The sequence below is a fragment of the Theobroma cacao genome, chromosome 10 (genome assembly GCF_053813885.1).
Source record: "Theobroma cacao isolate CCN51 chromosome 10, ASM5381388v1, whole genome shotgun sequence".
Classification (NCBI taxonomy): Eukaryota; Viridiplantae; Streptophyta; class Magnoliopsida; order Malvales; family Malvaceae; genus Theobroma; species Theobroma cacao.
In genome coordinates, this window is record NC_142648.1 from 673,472 (window position 1) to 693,381 (window position 19,910).

Below are 19,910 nucleotides of genomic sequence, written 5' to 3' on the forward strand. Positions count from 1 at the left end.
TTGATTTGACTTTAAAACAAGAGTTTAAACTGTTTAAAAATTGTATTTATCATTGAGATTTACAATTCAGACTAACATTTATGAATTGAGCAAACTGTTAATCATTTCGGATTTGACTATTCACACAACAAGTAACATGAAAATTTTTGGGAAAATTATTCATGTCCAAGATATGATCATTTCTAATGAGATTGTGCAATAATCTTGAATTTGTCTTTATTGTTGATATCATCCCAGCATGTTAACAAGAGCTTAACAGGGGGAGTGAAAGGAACACTATCCGAGCCCAAAATCTAGAGAGAGAAAAGGAAAGTGATGGCTATTAGTCTTGGCCGAACAGACAGAAAGCAAAGCCAAGCTGTTAACATTTGTTTTGATATTAATTTTTCTATAAAGTGATGCCCGGAGAATCTTGGCACAAATCTTTCACAGTTAGACAGAGAAAAGATCCACATGGCCTGACTTACAATAATCACAATACCCAACAAGAAAAACAATTCATCAGAACCCAAAAACCTAGTGTTGTTTCTTCTCCCTTCCTCCCCTTATATAAATCCTGGTGGGGGAGGGAAAGCTCCCCATTCTTCCTTAACCCAACAGAAAAAAAAACTCAAACCCAACTGGAAAGAAGAAGAAGCATGGGATCGTTGGTTCATGTCAAGGAAGCTACGATCGTAACTCCATGTGAGCCGACCCCAAGTCGAGTTTTGTCTCTCTCAGCTCTGGACTCTCAGCTTTTCCTACGTTTCACCATCGAGTACCTTTTGGTTTACGAGGGTCACCCTGGTTTGGACCAACGTGCCACCGTGGCTCGGGTCAAGGCCGCTCTTGGTAAAGCCTTGGTTCCTTATTACCCGTTTGCGGGTCGAGTTAGGGCCAAGCCCGACGGGTCCGGCCTCGAGGTTGTCTGTCGGGCGCAGGGTGTTTGGTTCGTCGAAGCTAGCTCGGATCATAGCGTTAACGAATTCGGGAGAGCTCCACGGTTCGTTACGCAGTGGAGGAAGTTCCTATCTTTCCAGGTGGCGGATGTCCTGAAAGGGGCCCCACCTCTGGTTGTCCAGCTGACGTGGCTAAAAGACGGCAATGCTGCGCTTGGTGTTGGCATTACTCATTGTCTTTGCGACGGTATCGGCAGCGCTGAGTTTCTCAACTCGTTTGCTGAGTTGGCTTCCACGAGTCAAACCAAGTTCTCCGAGTTTAAGTTTAAACCCAAACCCGTTTGGGATCGCCACCTTCTAAACCCAGCACCATGCAAGCCATCAAGAAATAATAATAATAATAACAACCACTCGCTGAGTCACCCCGAGTTCAACCGAGTTCCAGACCTTTGCGGGTTCCAGGCTCGTTTCTCCAACGAAAGACTGGTCCCCACCTCATTCATTTTCAATAAAACGAGCCTGAACGAGTTAAAAAAGGTAGCTTTTTCCACAAGTAGACTCAGTGAGGCAAATTACACGTCTTTTGAAGTTCTCTCAGCTCATATATGGAGGAGCTGGGGTAGAGCTTTAAACTTACCTTCAAACCAAATATTAAAGCTTCTTTTCAGCATCAACGTTAGAGAACGAGTCAAGCCGAGTCTCCCCAGCGGGTACTACGGCAACGCCTTCGTGTTAGGGTGCGCGCAAACGAGCGTTAAGGACCTGACGGAGAAGGGTTTAGGGTACGCGACAATGCTGGTGAAGAGAGCGAAAGAGCGAGTGGACGGTGAGTTCGTGAAATCGGTGGTGGAATCAGTGAGCCAGGGCAGGGCGAGTCCCGACTCGGTAGGCGTACTGATACTGTCGCAATGGTCAAGGCTGGGGTTAGAGAAGGTTGACTTCGGGATGGGGAGGCCAGTTCAAGTGGGACCCGTTTGCTGCGATCGGTATTGTTTGCTTTTGCCGGTTTTTAATCAGACGGATGCGGTGAAGGCGACGGTGGCGGTCCCCACATCTGCGTACCCGAGATATGAACATCTAGTCAGGAGTTTCTGCTCATAAGGACCACTGGACTTTGGCCCATTCGTTGACTTCTTGTATCACCATTACTTTTGACCTTATTCATTGTTATCTAGCCTTTTTAACTGACTCTGAGTGATTGATTTCAATTCTGATCCTAAAAAACAGTATAAAAAAAAAAAACAAAAACAAAGGCAAAAACCATTATATATATATATATATATATATATATATACATATTATATAATACATATTAATTTCTTTTTGTTTTTTGGAAATTTTTAGTGTTTTCAATGGGATTTTTCTCTTCTTCTTACCCTTTCACATAGGGCAAGGTCCCCTTCCATTTTTAATGGAAAATTTTGGAAGAAACACCAAGTTGAATTGTGAGGACAATCATCTCCTTGGGTTTTGCCCATGTGCAAAGACTTGTCAAAAAAATATTTAAATCCAAAAATTCTAGCATTATGAATACGACAATACAACCTTTTTGGCTTGATGGTTTAAATATTTTCGTAAATTTTTACCTATTTTCATCTTGCTTTAGACATTTATTGCAAATACAAATAAAAAAACTAAAAAAAGACAATTATTATTAACTTTTAACTTGTTTAGGGAATTCAAATAATTGAGAAAAAAAAAAGATAAAAAAAATCCCCTCCACCGCATATCCTATGGAAGGCATCAAGATAAAATAGGTTAAGGAAATGAATGATTCTGTTTAAAATTCAAATGATAATAAATATATAAGATTTAAGATTTGAATTATATTGTCTTCACATTGAATTTAAAAAATGAAAATCGTGCACACACACACGTACACACTAATTATGAGATATCAAGTCATGGGTAATTGTTAATTCCCATCTTCAATCTTTTGGAATCATAAGAATGAATGAACATCGAGAGTCTCTATTTTATGAATAAACTTCAATCATGTTGTGGAGTGCTCTGCCATAATCAACCAAATAAATAAAGTCATATGCTTGTTGGATAATTAAATCGATTTTATTTTTTTGTTACATAATAAATAATTGTAATTATTCCCGAACTTGCTCCGACAAGTTCATTGAACATGATTCACCTAAATATTTTGTTAGGAATATCTTTGTGAGAGATTTGGAAGCAAGCTTGAGAAATCTTAGGGACATCAACCTCACCTAACCCAAAACCCACCCCTTGGTGTAGGCTAGGAAACTGCCCTCCATGCTTGAGCCCCCTCTAATCTAATTATAAATTATTGTGAACTAAGTGCCAATGATGTCTCCCTTAACAATAATTTAAGACTTAAAAGAAAAGATATTCCTAATAGTCCGCAACGGTTATCAATTTCTTAATTTGAAACGAACTCAAAATAAAATAAATTTATCTTTGAATCAAATGTTTAAATATATTATTAATTTATGAGTCGAGAATATAGAGAATTCAGCTCCAAAAAATATCTAAACGTTACACTCTCAATTAAGAAAGCAAAATTGGGCCATAGAAAGTTTTCCCTTGAAGAAGAAATTTGGGCTGCTTACTAGGATGATCTCAAGGAATGTGAAAGCCCAAGAGAATAGAAGGAGAAAGCCATATTTTCCTCATAAAAATCAAAGATACTTCAATATTCTTTAATTTTTTTTGGGGGGGGGGGGAGGGGGGTCAGATGCATGTGTGTCTGAATTATAATTTTCCATGCTCCATAATTGAGAATAGTATATAAATAAGTAATGCATATATATACATATCCTCCTTATGAAAACCATGGGTTTCAATTATTTTTTAATTTTTTACTTTTTTTTATTTATTTACGTTTTGTATAAAGAACATAAAAAAGTATTAATACAAATGAAATCTCAATAAACAAGGCTTAATTAATATTAAAATGTTTTAGTTCATTCATACAATTAATCTTAATCAAAATTTATCATTAAATTTAATATCTATTGATATTTTCTATTTACGTAATATATTATGTAATAACGTATGTAATCGTACAACAATTGATATGAAATTGATCACATTGATAAAAAAAAAGTGAGTTGATATTAATTTTCTATGGATACGAATTTGTTTAATTATAATAAAAAAATATGAAATCAATTATGTAAATGGATATAATTTAATAATATTTTGTATTATTTAAGTTAATAAATAATGTATATATATCCCCCCTGGTATATGAAACAAATAAGATTATGTTTAATCTGATTAAAGATTTCAGAGGCTTGTTGGGGCTGTGAGTGGAGCAGCGGCGTTCTCAACCCCACACGATTCTCATTCCCAAATGGACGACGAGGAACAGAGGCAGAAAGTCTTTCCCCATTTCAGATTTTTCAGCCTTTGGGAGAGACATCTGATACATATCTCAGACCTCTCTCTCTCTCTTCTCTCTTTCCTTTTGCTTTGATTTAATGGGATTACGGGGTTTTGTGAGTTACGAGGCACTGCCCACTGGCCCTCCCCACCACATGCTTTTTCTCCCTTTCTCTTCAAACCCCCTTTTTCATACAAACATTTTCTTGTTGGCTTCCAGTCACTCCTCTTACGTGAAGACACCTCATCCTTCTTCATGCAAAAATATATTGTTTCCAACAGTTGTATTGCGCCGGGTGGTTGAGCTATGTTAATTATGAACTCATTAACCTAACCACAGCTATTTACTACTAATTTTTCACCCTTTAACCCTTTGAAAGTATACCCAACAATGTCCAAAAAGGAAAGAATTGCAGAGCCTGATCATCATGAAATGCCTTTTTCCTGTCATGTCTGTTTCTTCTGGCATAGATAATATATAGTAGCATACAACAAAGATAATAAATTAAGACTTTGATCATGGTATATTTAGTTTATGCTGTGAATAAGAAAACTGGCAGCTGGACCAAATGTCAAAAACCAGGCAGATTTCAGTGGGGATGGTCGCTTATTTCCAAAAATTTTCAGAGGAGAAGTGTCCCGACTAACGGCACTCTTATATATGTGTCCTTTGCAAGTTAATCTGCAAGCCCTTTTCCTCCCTTCTTGGAAGTCATATCTTTGATCCTTTAAGAATTAAGACTCAGTCTGCTATATATCACAGTATCACATGTAGCAGTTAAGCAGATTTGTATTAATTAAGATTCAGCTGGTTATAAATATTTGCATGCAGATGATGATGAACCAATTGATGAATAATTTGTTGGATATCTTCTCTTCTATATAGAATCAGCTGATCAAGCATTGCTTTCTATGGAAGCAAAACCAAGATCCTTTGATCTTCAGAAGGACTCTCCAGGATCAAACATTCTTGATCAAGTAAGAAGTATTAAAAGAGAAAGAAGAAGGGGGGGGGGGGGGGGGGGGGGGGCGGTGAGAAACCAGAGAATCCGAGCCCCTCAGAGAGACAACTGGGTTTGTAGCTAGATGCTCAATTGCTCAGCATGGAGAGAGGCACAAACTTGACCAAATCCTGGCAAAATCCATAAACTTAAAAGCATGGTATTGAAGTTTTGGATGTGGCAGGGATTCCTTCATTTGATGAAGAGCCATTAGCACCCTCTCTCTGCCGGGCTGCTCCTAGCTAGTTTACTTCTTTTGAATTCTTATCTTAGTCAATCAAAATTAGTGTAAAATACATATAATTCTGCTTAATAAATATGTAGTTTAAATTAAAATATAAAACTTTTAATGCATGAAATAGTCTTTACATTTAAACCTAGGTTGACAACCGATGTGACAAGATAGGATCATTAATCAAAAGCCTAAAAATTTAATAAAAGGGAAGTTATATGAAGAACACTTCCGTGGCCTAGACGAAAAGTTGGCTCAATAATTTTCCTAGGAATTTCCCTAAAAGGGAAGCTACAAAATCTTCACATTAAAACAAACACAACAGGGAAAAGAAAAAAAAGGGGAAGGAAAGAAAATCAAATAAAATATTGAATGATTCCGAATTCCCAAACCAAAGTTCCGCCTGCTTCCTTCACTGTTCAGCAAGCTCTCTCTCTCTCTCTTGGAATATAAATAGTATATAAAGAGCACCGCCCTCATCCACCATTAACAGGGACGACAATTCAAATCAAAACAGCGAGTCCTCTTTCCAGCTTTCGGACGAATTGAGAACAAAGAACGAGGTGGGGTTTTTTTTTTGCCTTCTCTTTGAACGAACCCCCTTTTAAAGCAGCACTCGATCGCTTTTTCTATGGACCAGGACCAGGACCAGTCTCCTCTCTCTCACCCTCCCCAAGAAACCACCGCAAAAACCACCACCACCACCACCACCTCTCCTGATCAGGACACCAAAAGCTCTGAATCTGAAAGCGTAATTATTAGCCCCAATACTAACCCTCCAGGCAGCAGCTGCACCACAACAACAAGCAGGAAATGTAAAGGCAAAGGTGGCCCTGATAACAACAAGTTTAGATATAGAGGCGTGAGGCAAAGGAGCTGGGGTAAATGGGTTGCTGAGATCCGGGAACCTCGTAAACGTACGAGGAAGTGGCTTGGAACTTTCGCCACAGCAGAGGATGCAGCTCGGGCCTATGATCGAGCGGCTATTATTCTTTATGGTTCCAAGGCTCAGCTCAATCTCCAACCCTCGGTCTCCTCATCGTCTTCTTCTTCTGCCTCATCCTCTCGTGGCGGTTCATCTTCTTCCTCGTCTACTCAAACTTTAAGGCCCTTGCTTCCTCGCCCTTCAGGCTTTGCTTTTAGTTTTGCTTCTTCTTCAAATCCGGTTACTCATCCAGCTTCTTTGATCGCTGGGGGTTCTTCATCAAAATTTATGCCATATGGGGTTTATCCAAACCTTTTAGGCCCGGCCGCACTTTACCCAAACATAGTACAAAATCCCCAGCAAGCCTTGCAAATAGTGCAACAAACCGAACCTAGCCTTGTTGTTAACCCTGGTGACCCCACTGGAACATTAACCTCGTATACAAATCCTAACCCTCAACAAACACAGCAGCATCATCAAGGTTCTTTGTACGAGGATATCAATTCCCTGGTGGGCTCGGTGGGTTCGAGTCTGTCTTTGTCAGCTCAGACTTCGGTTGCACCAGCGGTTCCGGATCCGGGTTTAACAGTTGGCCCTGGTTCTCCATCCGTTTGGCCTTTGACAAACGATGATGATTACCCCCCAGCTTGTATTTGGGATTATGGGGATCCTAATTTCTTTTTTGATTTCTGAGGGTCATATTCAAAGTTTCTTCGGGTTTCCCTTGCACTGTCCTGCAGCTTTTGCATGCAAGCTTTTCAAGGGTTTTCTTCCTGGAGACTCTTAGCTGCTGAGCTTCAGGGTTTGATTTTCCTTAGTTTCAGTGGAGAATTTTGATGGGATCTTCAGGAAATCAATATTAAGCTTGAATCTGGAAATACCATTTATAGATATAGATTTGAGAGACCCTTGAAAGACGAAGAACAGACAGGAGAATTGAAGTGTTTTTTAGCAGATATTCCTAGGGCTCCTGGCTATATATCTACAGTCATCAAAGAGCAAGACAGAGATGGTTTTCTATAAATAGTTGCATGTCTTGTCTCTACACTTCCTTGATAAGATCAGATGAAAACTTTGAGAGATTCCAAGGTATGGCTACTTGATCTGAGGCAAGGCCAGTATTTATAATTAATTTTTTTTTCCTTTGTGAAGTTTGCTGAAAGGAAGTTTGAAGGGTTTCCAATTCCATTTTAGGGTTTAAGGCTACTTGGATTGTGTTGTAAGGATGAACAAAAACAAATTAAATTTGAGTGAGAATTATATCTTTTTCTCATCAATTCAATGAAAGAAATTTTATGATTTTCACTTCATATAGTTTGTGTTGATCTCTTAATTCTCCTCATCAGTTACTATCATTAATTAGTTGTAATATCATAAAAAGATACAATTTATAAACACACTGCTTGTAGGCCTTGGAACAATTCTCATCATTTTTTCCCTTTTTCTTTGAAATGTTGTATTAATTAAACCTAATTAAGACATAATATCTGACATAAAATGTTTTTTTCCTCATGATCATTCATTAATTGTGTCTTTGATATTGCTTCACAGTTTAGAATTTTAATTTTATTGGGTGAAATTAAGGTGTCAGCATGATTGCTTTGAAGGTACATATCTTTAGGCCTTCTAATGCTGAGAATTAAGGAGAAGAGTTTGTTACCTTTCTTGGTTAGCTATAAGTATATGCAGTAAATTTCTTTAAATTCCAATTTTTAGTGAACTTCATTATTTTGGTTGAGCTGATCTGAAGGTAGAATCGACCACCCTTTTAATTCTTTTTACCTCAGAAACCTTGTTTTATAGCAGAAGAGCAATTTATCTTCATGAATTCATGTAGTGTTCTCTGTGTTGGTGAATTAATTGTTAGTCAGAAATTGCATGTTATATTGTCTTGTATAAAGCTGTATAGGTAAGCTAAAAGTTTTGCTGCCTTAAAGCTATGGCTGCACTCTGAAAAAACATTCATGTCCAGCATTTGTGCTTTCTTGCTAAACATTTATATACTTTGCATAAATGCTTGCAGGGGATAAAATTGTAGTAGGTGTTTCTCTTGGCACTCAAGTTCTTACCAATTTTTGAAGTGCATGTTTTTCTTTTCTTATGCTTATAAATTATAGTTCAATTATTTGATTCCAATAATATATTAAATAATATTGAGATATATATTGAAAATTTAAACAAATAATAACCATTTTAGTTTTGTTGAATATCAGTATAGTAGTAGTAGTAGTAGTAGTTTTAAATTAGTAGACAAACATGGTCTATTGTTTCTTAATAGGTAGAAAGCCCAAAGGATTGCTATTTAAGTATTTTATCGATTCAAGCCCAAAGATGTGAGGTGGGGAAGACCTGAAATATCCAAATGCAAGTCATGGTTGTGGATGTGTTTGGATTTAATGGAAGTGAAAATGGAATTTACATTACTTATGTAAATGAGATGTTCCACTTAACTTTACTTTTCTACTTTTAGTATTTTTCACATTCAAGAAAATATATATATATATATATATATATAATGCAATGTCACTGTGATTGGTATCCTTAATAATCATATGATCAATTGCTATATGGAATACTTTGAGCAAAATTTTGGGTTATATTTAAAAATCTAAGCTTTATCTAAACTTTTTGTAATTTTAACTTTTTCATATAATATTGTGTATTTTCATAAGATTTGTTTTAGAAAAAGATTAAACCATTAAATTTTATTTTTTATTATTCATGAGAAAAAAGAAAATTCAAAAAAAAAATTAAGACTACTAAGCGGAGTTTATCCTATTAATGGTTTGTATATGGTTTTTTATTGGGGAAAGGAAAATTATACACTAATTAATGAGTCAAATGTTCGGTATAAATGATTTGTATATGAGTCAAGTCAAATGCATGCTTGGTGCAAATAACTTGTATATGAGTCAAATAATCGGTGCAAAATGACTTGTATATGGTCAATATTAGAATATGTTGTTTGCTGACCCAATTTCTGTCCCTTGAAGAATAATCCGACTTTTCCCACTCTAAAGCAACCTTGAAAGCAAAAGGTTGGCCCTTCATTTCCTGGATGGTTCTTTTTAAGGATTGAATTCATCCATGGATAAACTCATGCAAGTCCATAAATACTACTATTTTTACTATTTTCTTACTTCCTTCCCACTAACTTCATGGCCGCCAAGATAAACTTCACCTGTAAAGGAAATTCTTCACAATCCCTTCTTTGGATTTGCCAATTTTCCCCTTTCCTTGAGGAAGAAAGTCAAATTTGTTGAAAGAATTGGACCCCAAGGTTTCCCAAAAAAGATACCATTTTTTTTATCATAATTTAGTAGAGTTTGGATTCAATTTAGATATACTCCCAACTTTTCTTTTAATTGATTGGCTTTGGGTTTATCAACAAAGAAAAGTTTACTTTTGCTTTACATTTTAACATCACTACCTTATAGTTTTTATCAAAACATTTTTTTTTATCTTTGATCATTATTATTTTAAACATTTTATTAAATAATAATTTTGGTATAACATTTTATTTTAATAAGTTTTGATGAAAAAAATCAAAATGTGGCAAATTAATTTCGATAGAGTATTATTTTATTATTAAAATAACTACATTATTACTAAATTAATTATTATCATGCCTTTCGAAGTTTGTATTGTTTTTAATTTTTCTTTCAAATGAAAACAAACAAATTCATGATAAAAAAATTTGTATTTGTTATACTATCAAAGTATAGTGTTTATACCTTATTAATTAATAAATGAACTTAAAATGGAAAACACTTAAAAATAAATATTTATAATTTTAAAACTATTTAATTTGAATTTTTTTAATTTTTACTATTATTTATTTATAATACGATATTTTATAATTAAGTGATAATATATATATATATAGATTGTATTGATTATAAGTCAAATATAATTTCAAAAAAAAAATGAATTATTGAGGTATTTAACTTTTAGTGAAATGTAAGCATCAACACTACATCAACTGTAAAAGTAAAAACTACCAACTAAATAGCAGTATAAAAACAACCTTTTGGGACAAAATCCTAATCTCCCCACTTCCCCAACTGTCCATATTAACTGCCAAACATGCCTTACCCTCCACTGGCGTGAAACCTTCCTCTTTCTTCTTCCTAAATGGCTTCATCCCAAGACTCTCAGCCTTTCCACTGGCACTACGCCGAGCTCGAAGACCGCGACTTCCAAATCCGAGGCCGAACCCTCTTCTTCATCATCGTCCTCTTCTCCTTCGTCCTCGTCTTCACCCTCATCTTCGTTTACTCCCGGTGGATATGCAGTTTCCATCGAGACAACAGTAGTACCCGGTCCCCGACCTCCCACGCGCCTCCACAGCCTCGCCCGGAGCCTCGAGGCCTCGACCCTGTCACCATCAATGCCTTGCCGATAACCATGGTCACGCGCGGGAGGAAGTCGGCGGCGGCGGCGGCGGTGGCGCTTGAGAGTGAGTGCTGCATCTGCCTCGGAGTCTTTGAAGATGGCGAGAAAGTTAAGGTTTTGCCTGCTTGTCAGCATTCCTATCACTCCGAATGCGTTGATAGGTGGCTCAGTGCTGAGTCGAGTTGCCCACTTTGTAGAGCTTCTCTCCGAGCTGAATCAGAGCTTCATCAGATTCCTGTCATTGTAACTCAATAACATCATCAACAACAACGACAAAAAAGGAAAAAAGATTTTTTTCTCTGTAAATTATATTTGTTTTATATAATCTGTTTCCACTAATTTGTGCAAAGTTTTTCTTTTTAATTTTATTATCTGTTCTAGTTTTTTTTCTTTGAATGGAAATTCCATGTGCTTGATGAATTTGCTCAATGAATTATTTAGTAACGGACGAATTAGTTTGTTCGTTTGTTGCCTTTTTGGCCTTTTCAGGTGGTTGTTGTTGTGAGTGGAGAAATCAAAGTTATGCTCTTCCCTTCTCTCACATTCAATACCATCATTAAACAATTTAGGTAATTAATTTGAGTTAAAAATCTATGATATTGTTATAATAATATCGAAAATATTAATCCCTGTCTATAGACACTTGTTAACAAGACCATTAATCCATGTTTACATACACTTATTATTGTTATTTTAGTTTAAGATCATTAATCTGTGTTTATAGACGCTTGTTAAGAACACTAATCCCTGTCTACATATGCTTATTATTGTTATTTTAGTATCGAAAATATATTAATCCATGCTTATAGACATTCGTTAAGAATTTCAGACGCGGTATTTATTTATAAAACGAATAATTTGGTATGATTTATGAAATGAAATCCCCTTCATTGACAAAAATTTTGTGAACAAGATGGAGGCTATGATATTTCCCTCTCAAATGCTACTTTTAAGAGAAATGCTTCTGATGGACTGCATTTAAAAAGGGGCATCTAAACTTAGACATGAACTAAGATATGAAGCTGACAGATCAACTGCAAAGGGGCAGAGTGATTACCAATTGTCCAGAAATGTTTCCCACCGGATCCAAACTTTCCATCAAGGAAAACAAACATCAGGAAGTAGACACATTGTGCCATTGTTGTTGCATTGGACATTAAACCAATATTATCACTGTTGGGTAGTTCAAGCATCTGGCTGAAACTAGCTAGGATTGTGATGTTGGGTTTTTTTAATAAGTTTGTGTTTCGTTTCCACTTTCAACCAGATGATGTATTTTAACCCCTTGAGATCATAAGATTCTTTTTCTTTATGCCTTTGCATGAGCAAAACCCCCCAAATCAGAATTGCTAGCTTGGATGGTTTGGGTGTCAATGAAACTGGCTGCGGGCTGCTGGCTGCTGGCTGCTGGCTGCTGGGTGCTGTCTGCACTCTCACGTCTCCAGAGAGTGATGGGTGTTTCTAGTTTGTGGGGACAAGCGGTGGGTGAATAGGCAACTCCATTGATGCATTTGATGTAAGATTTTTCCCATTATATGTAAAGTCCATTGAGGGTTGTCAAAGCATGAATATGGAAATGGGGGATGGCAGTATTCATGTATTTGTTCATCAAAACAGCTCTTTTTTTTTTTTTTTCTCATCTGGCTAGAAAATAGAATGACATGCTCATATAAAAAGCTTATAATTTGTGAAAGTAAGCAGCAAATAAAGAACTCTACTCTAGTTAGGATGCATGGTGGAGATTTAGTTTGATACCTTCTAAGGTGTTAGCTTTTTCCCTTAACTATGCTTTAGTGGTTATGAAGTTGTTTTCAATCTTATGTGCCGTTAATCACACACTAATGATTGATGTTACCCATTATTTGCATGTGGAGATCTATTAAAAAATTTGTGTTGTTGAATGGATAAAGTTTAATTAAAGAAAGTGCATGAGAGAGACTATCACATCAAAAATAGGAGCACTTCGGTAAAACTATGAAAAGAAAATAATATATTACTCATCGTTTCTAAATATTTGTTTCTCTTTTAACTTTTACAAAGATCAAATTTTTTTTAATTTTGATATATTTTATATTAAATTTGAAATTTGATAATATAATATATATGAAAAAATTTTAAAAAATTATAAATAAAATAAAAAATAATAATATTAGGTTTTTAAAAATGAAAAAAAAAACTTATTTTGTGACATTTAAAAAAATAACAAAGAAAATAAGATGGAGAAAGTACGTGAGGTTTTTTTTAATAAACAAAGAAAACGGGGCGACCAGGGCCACAACTGGACTTGAGATAAAAGAAAACTTGTTTTTGGGCTAACCTGAACCCAATATAAAATCTTAAAGTCTAAGGCTCAGGCCTTAGCGAACGGGCTTGGAAAAGCCTTTAGGGTTTTATACTTAAGTATCTCTATATATATATAATATCAAAGGCTGGCTTCTGTCCTGATGATATCTAGCCGCAGCCTCTGTTTGAAGAACATCAAGCCAGAGACTTTGAAAAGACCAATTTCGAAGCCCCTTTCACCATGAGAGCTAAGGTGAGAAGATCAGTCTTTGAAGCATCATTTGCTTTTGATCTTTTAAATTTTTTTTCTGATTGAAATATGGATATGGTGTTTCTGTTGTTGTAATTTCAGTGGAAGAAGAAGCGTATGAGGAGGTTGAAGAGGAAGAGAAGAAAGATGAGACAAAGATCTAAGTAGTCTTCTTTAGAGCTAGTAATTGAGTCTTCTGTCTTTTAGATTTCAGTTGTTTTATGGGAACCTTTTTGTTAAAGGATTAAAGTTGTTTCCTTTTTTATTTCTATGGTTTAGTCTTGTATTTTTGTTGAACCATTTTCATCTACTGGAAAAATGTTATTGAGTTTCTGCTTAAAGGTCTATGCTTTTGGATTTCAATTACTTGATGGGTGTTATGCTAAAGGTAAAGTAGTCTTTTAGCTAATTTTTATATCTACAAAAATTGAAGATTGTGATAAGAGATTGATTGTAGTGAGCATGTAATGTCTAGGTGGATGAGATTGGTCTTTGCTGTCTTAGGAAAGATACTTGGAGCTGTGAAATGGGTAATCGATGATTATGTTTGCCATGAATATAGAGGGCAGTTTGTGCTCAAATTGGAACCAATCCATTGTTTTGTTGCATGTACCTTCCATGGTGAGAATCATTGCTTGGGACCGAGCAGGACATGAATGGCTCAAACACTCTTGATCTTGAACCTATTCAAAGCTGGGTCTTTGTGCAGTGTAGGCTACAAGAAAAGGTTGTATGCCGCTGGTGTCTGGTTTGTCATTTGTAAGCTTGGTTTTCATGAGAATCAATCTTTTAATAAACTATCTGCCTGATTCCTTTATTTGTTTGTGGTGATGTTAACTTTGAAACAATTGAAAGTTGTTGCTTGAATGGAATGAATCAAATCTTTTTACACTCCTACTTTCAGTCTTTGGGAAGGTCATATGCTGCTGATAACCAAGGTTACAATCCATGGTTTATGTCTGGTTTATCATTTGTAGTTTGGGTTATATGAGAAAGTAAGCAGTCCAAGGTTTGAAATGAGAAACAATTAAGGTTCTTTTCAGCCGTAGTTTGTGAAATTATTAATGTATGGCAGGGATTCTGTATCTACGCCTAGCTCCAGCCACTGGCATAATTTGCTTCAAAGTTAAAAGATGGCATCAATCTAACGCCAAGCGCACGATACATGCTCTGTATCAGCTATGGGAGCTGACCAGGATCGTTTCCAGCGTTTCTCATGGTTGCATAAAACTAAACCTTGTTTCATTACATCGTTGGAAAACGTATCAATTCCGCCATGGAAAGTCTGAAAGGGAGGAACAAGAGATGTTCACTGAAAATGAATCTGAGCTCTTCGTAGTTCTGCAAACTCTTGTCGTGAATTGTCGGATTTGTCAGACATATCCAACCAAACCTTAACTCAATGTCTGGACTGCATAAACTCAATGTAACTGCAGCTTTTGCATTGTTTAAATTATACTTTAAAAAACCCGAATACTAAAGGTTAGCAACTGCATGCTTCAGTGATATCTGCTCCAATGGGAAAATGATCATCTTCCATGATCATTAGTTGCAAGTCCTGGGTTACCCATTGAAAGCTACAAACTAAAGCAATGGAAAAACAATGAAAAAGAGAAAAGTTTTAGAGATTTATTTAGTAATATAAGAAACTAAATAGTTCTATGGATTTTGATCAATTCTTAATCTGTCTATGTAACTCCTAACCTCCTCTTTTATCATACGTTGCATGATGGTCAACAAGCAAGTCTCCTTCATCTCCACCCTACGTTTCTCCTCCTCTCCACCACCACCACCTCCTCTGCCACCGCCTTCCTCATCTCTTTTCACCACCTCTTCCTCCTCCTCGTCTTCCACCTTCTCCTCCATGTGTCCCGAGACCACGCTCTCCCCCGGCGGAGATAACGTCAGCAACGTCTTGGGCCCCACGAACTCTACATTCTCATGCACCTCCACTCGTAAGCACTGCCTCTTATTCCCCGAGTCAGACTCGGACGCGTCCTGACTGCTCCACCGTTTCACCGCTGAGTTGTTCGACTCCGACGACCCTGACGACAAGTCAGCTGCTCGTTTCCGACGTAAAGTCGAGTTCCAATGATTTTTCACAGCGTTATCCGTACGTCCGGGCAGTTGCCTAGCAATGGTGGCCCATTTGTTCCCATGAGCGGCGTGCGCTCGGATTATAACAGCATCCTCCGCGGGCGTAAACGGACGGTGTTGCACGTCGGGGCTGAGTTGGTTGCACCACCGTAGGCGGCAAGACTTGCCGGATCGTCCAGGAATCCCGGAGCTTATCATTGACCAGTTCCTCGGACCATGTTGCTCCACTAGCCTGATCAAGTTAGCATCTTCCTGTGGGCTCCATGAACCCTTCACACGATCACCACCTTTGATCATAACTGAAAAACCAAAACAAAAGCCAAAAAAAAAAAAACTAAAATTAAATCGAAAATGTTCTACCCTTCTTTATTTCAAGAAGAGAAAGGGATGAGATTTTTGTAGAGAAAATAGGGTTTATAAGTTAAAACGGTTTTGGAAAGGGTTGTTGGCATGAACCGTAAAATCGCTTTGTTGAACTAACGACTTTGAGCTACGTATTAGCAGTTAGTTTCTGTTTCATTCGAGATATTAAATAAATAAATAAATTTTTTATAAAGAATTTTAATTTTTTTTATTTCAGTTGAGATTGTTATTTATATTAGGTAGGGTTGGTTTGAAGTGGAACGGAAGTTATAACTTCCGTTTTTGAAATATATTTATGAGAAAATTACAATTATGAAAAATGAAATAATGAAAGTTAATTAAGTTCTTTTTTTTGTTTTATTTTATTAAAATTAATGGATTTTTTTTAATTTTTGATTTTTTGAATGCAAATTCAAGTAAAGAAAGGAGTAACGAGTGTAATTTAGAGAAGGAGAGGTTACAAATTTGAATTAATTAAGTGTAAGTGCGTTAATTTCTCTTTTTCTCTCTCGAGATATTAATACATAAATGAATAGATAAAATTTTATTTTATTTTTATTTTAGTTCAGTTTGTTGTTTGCATGTGTGGAGTTGGTTTGAAGTGGAAAGGAAGTTATAACTTTCCCTTTTGAAAAATATTTAAAAATAAATACAGTTATGAAAATGAAATAATGGAAGTTAGATTTCTTTTTTTTATTATTTGAATAAAATTAATGGAAGAGAAGTATGTAACTGTAATTAAACAATCGAGATAAGTTGGTAACTGTAATTAAAAATTATGATTATGATAATTACCCAATTTGAGTGCTATGAAAGGGTAAGGGAAGAGTGCTTTGAAATGTCAACTTCGGACAAAAAGAATGCACAAAGTGAACAAGATGATTGGCAATGGCATTACTAGACTACATATACCAAATTTGCAAGTGTGGGTTTTCCTTTCCTTTGTCCATTTAATGCATTGAGAAAGAAAGGTACAGAGATATACCAGGTTGGTCCAAGAAATGGAGATTGGGGGTTAAGCAGAATAGCTGAATTGATCTGTCATCATCAAGTCTACTGCAAAGAATGCTCATATTCCTTCATGGTTGTCTATTATAGCTTTCAAAAATGGTGGGGGATGGAAAGGGAAAACCATTGAAAAACCAACATCAGGATTTGATGTTGTGCTTGATGAGGTAAAAGTAGTGTTGCTTGTCAGGAAGCTAAAAGTGGTCACAGCCAGGAAATCCACTTAAATCTTTATTGGAAAACAAATGATGATTTTTGCGTGTTTTTTGTGGTTTATTTTGATTTTTTTTCCTTAATTTGAGTAAAGGAAGTATTCGAATTTTGCTTTTTGAGTAATAAATCGTGTACCAATCATTTAGTCAAATGCTAAAATGACATCCTAAATGCAAGGATAAAGCATAGGGGAAGGGGAAAAATGAACAGGAAAAGAGAAACTGTTGCAAACTTGGAATGTTATTTGGGTATATCAATTTATTGTGTAAACTGAGAAGGCAAGAACAGCCTTTGCCTTTTGCTTCTGATGCGACAATTTGATCCAGCGGATGATGAAGCAATCCTGCTTAAAACTACATTCAGGGACTGTTTCAGAGTGCTGGGTGAAACACCCTGATCTTCACTGTCATCGTTGCAAAGGATCAAGTTGCTTTTCATTCTTCCACCTACACTAGAAATGTCAGCTTTAACCGTGCTTAGTCTCAGGCCTTTGAGGACTCGGATGAGCTCCGCAAACACTTCCGGCCGATCGTCGCAGCAAACAGAAGCCCTGATGAAGATCTTGTTGTCCTTGGTTTGTCTAGGATTGGTGGGGGGGCTTATGTTTTCAGGAAGATCACAATCTACAGTAACTTCATCAACTTCTGTCGGTATAGTGAAGGCCTTGCTGACTTCTGTTGCTTTTCTCTTGAGATCCTTCACATGCTCTATTGCACTTCCTAGCAGAGCTGCCTTATCCATCTGTACCACAAAAAAAAAAAAAAAAGATTTGACCTGTCCAAGTCTTCCACTTGCTAAATTTGCTTGTAAATCTGGATTGTTTTTTAGTTTACAGGTCCAAAGAGTAAAGGCATACTCATGGTATAGTTTTTGAGCAAAGTAAACCAACACAAAGGAAAAAACTGTGTGCCTGCAGAGAGTACCTTGTCAGACTTGGGAATCAGTTTCCTGAGAGCTGCAAGCTGAGCATTGATTCTGTCCCTGCGGCGTTTCTCAGCTTGGCTATGGCTCTTGGAAACAACTGTAGCTCTATCCTCTGCAACTCCTTCAATTGGTACTACCCATGAAGGGAAACCTTGACATTGAACTGAACTAGAGGCTGAAAAACGAGGCTCGATCGGCAGTGGGACTGTAAAGGAAGACTCATTGCTTGGTGTAGCATTGAACTCAGCCCAATTTTCACCTTCAGGCCAGCTAGAAAGGTAACAATTCTCCATGGGAAACTAAACGGAAAAGAGTTCTAAAAATCCAACAATCTGGAAAACCCGCCACCCCCCTGCTTTTATTAGGCATCTAGAGATACTGTTTCTTGAGCTAATAATGTGTGATCTTCATATTCCGATGGTGATTGGTGTGATATCTTGTAACTTTTGATTGGTCAAATGGAAAATCCTGTTTGGCGTTATGCGGCTGTCACCTCCAACAAGGATGGATTTTCGATAAACTTTATCAAGCAATCCGAACCTTTATAGATCATGAAGCATGGAGAGAGAGAGGAGAAAAAAAGGGTTGTGCTCTGGCAGAGCATTAACTGCAATGCTTGTCAAAAATGGACAACAGAGAGAATTGTGCGGAAATAAATGGGGGCAGAAAGATGATTGTTGGAGCCGCTGTTCAATCATGGATTGACTGTTTAACAGTGCTAGATATCTAGAAAAGAGCATCTTCTTTGATCTATAAAGTCTTTACACTTATCTGTGAGAAATCATAACAAGTTTGGATTGGTGGAACTTGTCCCTGTTTAGCCTTTTGCTCCCTCATACTTATCTATTGAACTGTTCCTCCTTTTTCTTTCTCCTTAGAGTGTAAAAAAAGGTGCCGTTGAACCCACAAATGAACTGCTATGGTGATGGCTTTCCTACTTTGTGTTATTTTCATCCATCCATCTACTTATCCATGGTGGTGGCTCTCTTTTTGTTCTTCTAATTTGTTACCTGTTTAGACTGAGTAATCCTGGTACTTATCCCTGATTCTTATCTATTCAACTGTTCCCCCTTTTTCTTTCCTCCCAACACTGAAAACAAAAGGTGCCATTGAACCCACAAATGAACTGCTATCCATCATTCTATCCATGGTGGTGGCTCCCTTTTTCTTCTTTTAATTTGTTAACCCAAAATTAATCTTTGATTGCGCATTGATATCAGAACCTGTTTGATCTGAGTAATCCTGGATTCTTATCATGAGAATTGTTTCAAGTGTTTAGGGACAAGGGAGTTATGCCCCATAGATAATTGTCTTTGGTGTTTACCTAGTTTGTTCTACCTTCTTTACCTAAGTTTCTCTCCAAGTAAGGTATCTTTTTTGGTCACCTTCCTTGTCCTCTCTCACTCGATTCTCTGTGTTTGTAAGATAGTCCTGGCGTCCTGCACAAGCAAACAAGGTGGCTTAAATTACCATCACCAGCTAGTCACAATGTAGGACCTCAATCACACTCAAATTGCATCTCATCATAAAAGACTTTTAAAGATTGACAGGACCTCTGATCAACCACTCCTCTTTGCAAGTTCTCCCCAGGATTGTGTGGTGCCAATAATTTTGCTTCCCCTTCCTGTTACCTCCATCCCACTGCTTCGAGAGCTCAAGGTTTTTTTTTTTTTTTTCGTCAGCAAGCATCATGAGAAAAATGTGCAAAAAATGTAGGCGCATGTTCCAAAATGTACTTAGCTGCAAAGGGTTGTCAAGCAATTTAATGTATCAAAGCAGTATTACCAATAAGCAAAGACCATTGTTTATGAGTAACTACTTCTGAGCTGCTAAAATAGTGCTAGAATCACATGTTTATCAAGCTTTTGTTCATTCCAACAAGAAGGACAATTACAGGTTAAGCTGATGAATTCGAAAAGACTAGCAAACTGCTCAAACCGGAAAAAGATGTGTACTTGCATCTGCAAATCTCATGTAAAATGAG

At 36.8% G+C, this 19,910-nt stretch overlaps 5 protein-coding genes and 1 long non-coding RNA gene across 8 annotated transcripts; 4 read left to right on the plus strand and 2 right to left on the minus strand.

Moving 5' to 3' along the window:
• Window positions 1–314: 314 nt before the first annotated feature.
• On the plus strand, window positions 315–2,086 carry LOC18585823 (HXXXD-type acyl-transferase family protein). The gene has a single exon (XM_007008852.3). It carries the CDS (start codon window positions 399–401, stop codon window positions 1,977–1,979), a length of 1,581 nt encoding a protein of 526 aa, XP_007008914.3. The 5' UTR covers window positions 315–398; the 3' UTR covers window positions 1,980–2,086.
• Window positions 2,087–5,988: 3,902 nt separating this feature from the next.
• On the plus strand, window positions 5,989–7,612 carry ABI4 (Integrase-type DNA-binding superfamily protein). The gene has a single exon (XM_007008853.3). It carries the CDS (start codon window positions 6,100–6,102, stop codon window positions 7,084–7,086), a length of 987 nt encoding a protein of 328 aa, XP_007008915.1. The 5' UTR covers window positions 5,989–6,099; the 3' UTR covers window positions 7,087–7,612.
• A 2,830-nt stretch (window positions 7,613–10,442) lies between these two features.
• On the plus strand, window positions 10,443–11,156 carry LOC18585825 (RING/U-box superfamily protein). The gene has a single exon (XM_018128991.2). It carries the CDS (start codon window positions 10,528–10,530, stop codon window positions 11,041–11,043), a length of 516 nt encoding a protein of 171 aa, XP_017984480.2. The 5' UTR covers window positions 10,443–10,527; the 3' UTR covers window positions 11,044–11,156.
• Window positions 11,157–13,161: 2,005 nt separating this feature from the next.
• Window positions 13,162–14,138, plus strand: LOC148760210 (uncharacterized). Of its 2 annotated transcripts, XR_016023234.1 has the most exons (3): window positions 13,176–13,324; window positions 13,424–13,709; window positions 13,797–14,138. It is a non-coding gene; the product is annotated as an uncharacterized LOC148760210 (long non-coding RNA). The 2 variants fall into 2 exon arrangements; XR_016023233.1 differs by having other exon boundaries at window positions 13,162–13,324; window positions 13,424–14,138.
• A 502-nt stretch (window positions 14,139–14,640) lies between these two features.
• Window positions 14,641–15,869, minus strand: LOC18585827 (uncharacterized). Of its 2 annotated transcripts, XM_007008856.3 has the most exons (2): window positions 15,026–15,869; window positions 14,641–14,905 (listed from the first exon to the last, which is right to left on the minus strand). In XM_007008856.3, the coding sequence occupies exons 1-2, from the start codon at window positions 15,713–15,715 to the stop codon at window positions 14,885–14,887; spliced, it is 711 nt and encodes a 236-aa protein (XP_007008918.2). In that variant the 5' UTR covers window positions 15,716–15,869; the 3' UTR covers window positions 14,641–14,884. The 2 variants fall into 2 exon arrangements, with proteins under 2 accessions (XP_007008918.2, XP_017984093.2); XM_018128604.2 differs by having other exon boundaries at window positions 14,641–15,869.
• Window positions 15,870–17,224: 1,355 nt separating this feature from the next.
• LOC18585828 (basic helix-loop-helix (bHLH) DNA-binding superfamily protein) lies at window positions 17,225–19,773 on the minus strand. Its single transcript, XM_007008857.3, has 2 exons — window positions 17,926–19,773; window positions 17,225–17,743 (listed from the first exon to the last, which is right to left on the minus strand). The coding sequence occupies exons 1-2, from the start codon at window positions 18,217–18,219 to the stop codon at window positions 17,261–17,263; spliced, it is 777 nt and encodes a 258-aa protein (XP_007008919.2). The 5' UTR covers window positions 18,220–19,773; the 3' UTR covers window positions 17,225–17,260.
• Window positions 19,774–19,910: the final 137 nt, after the last annotated feature.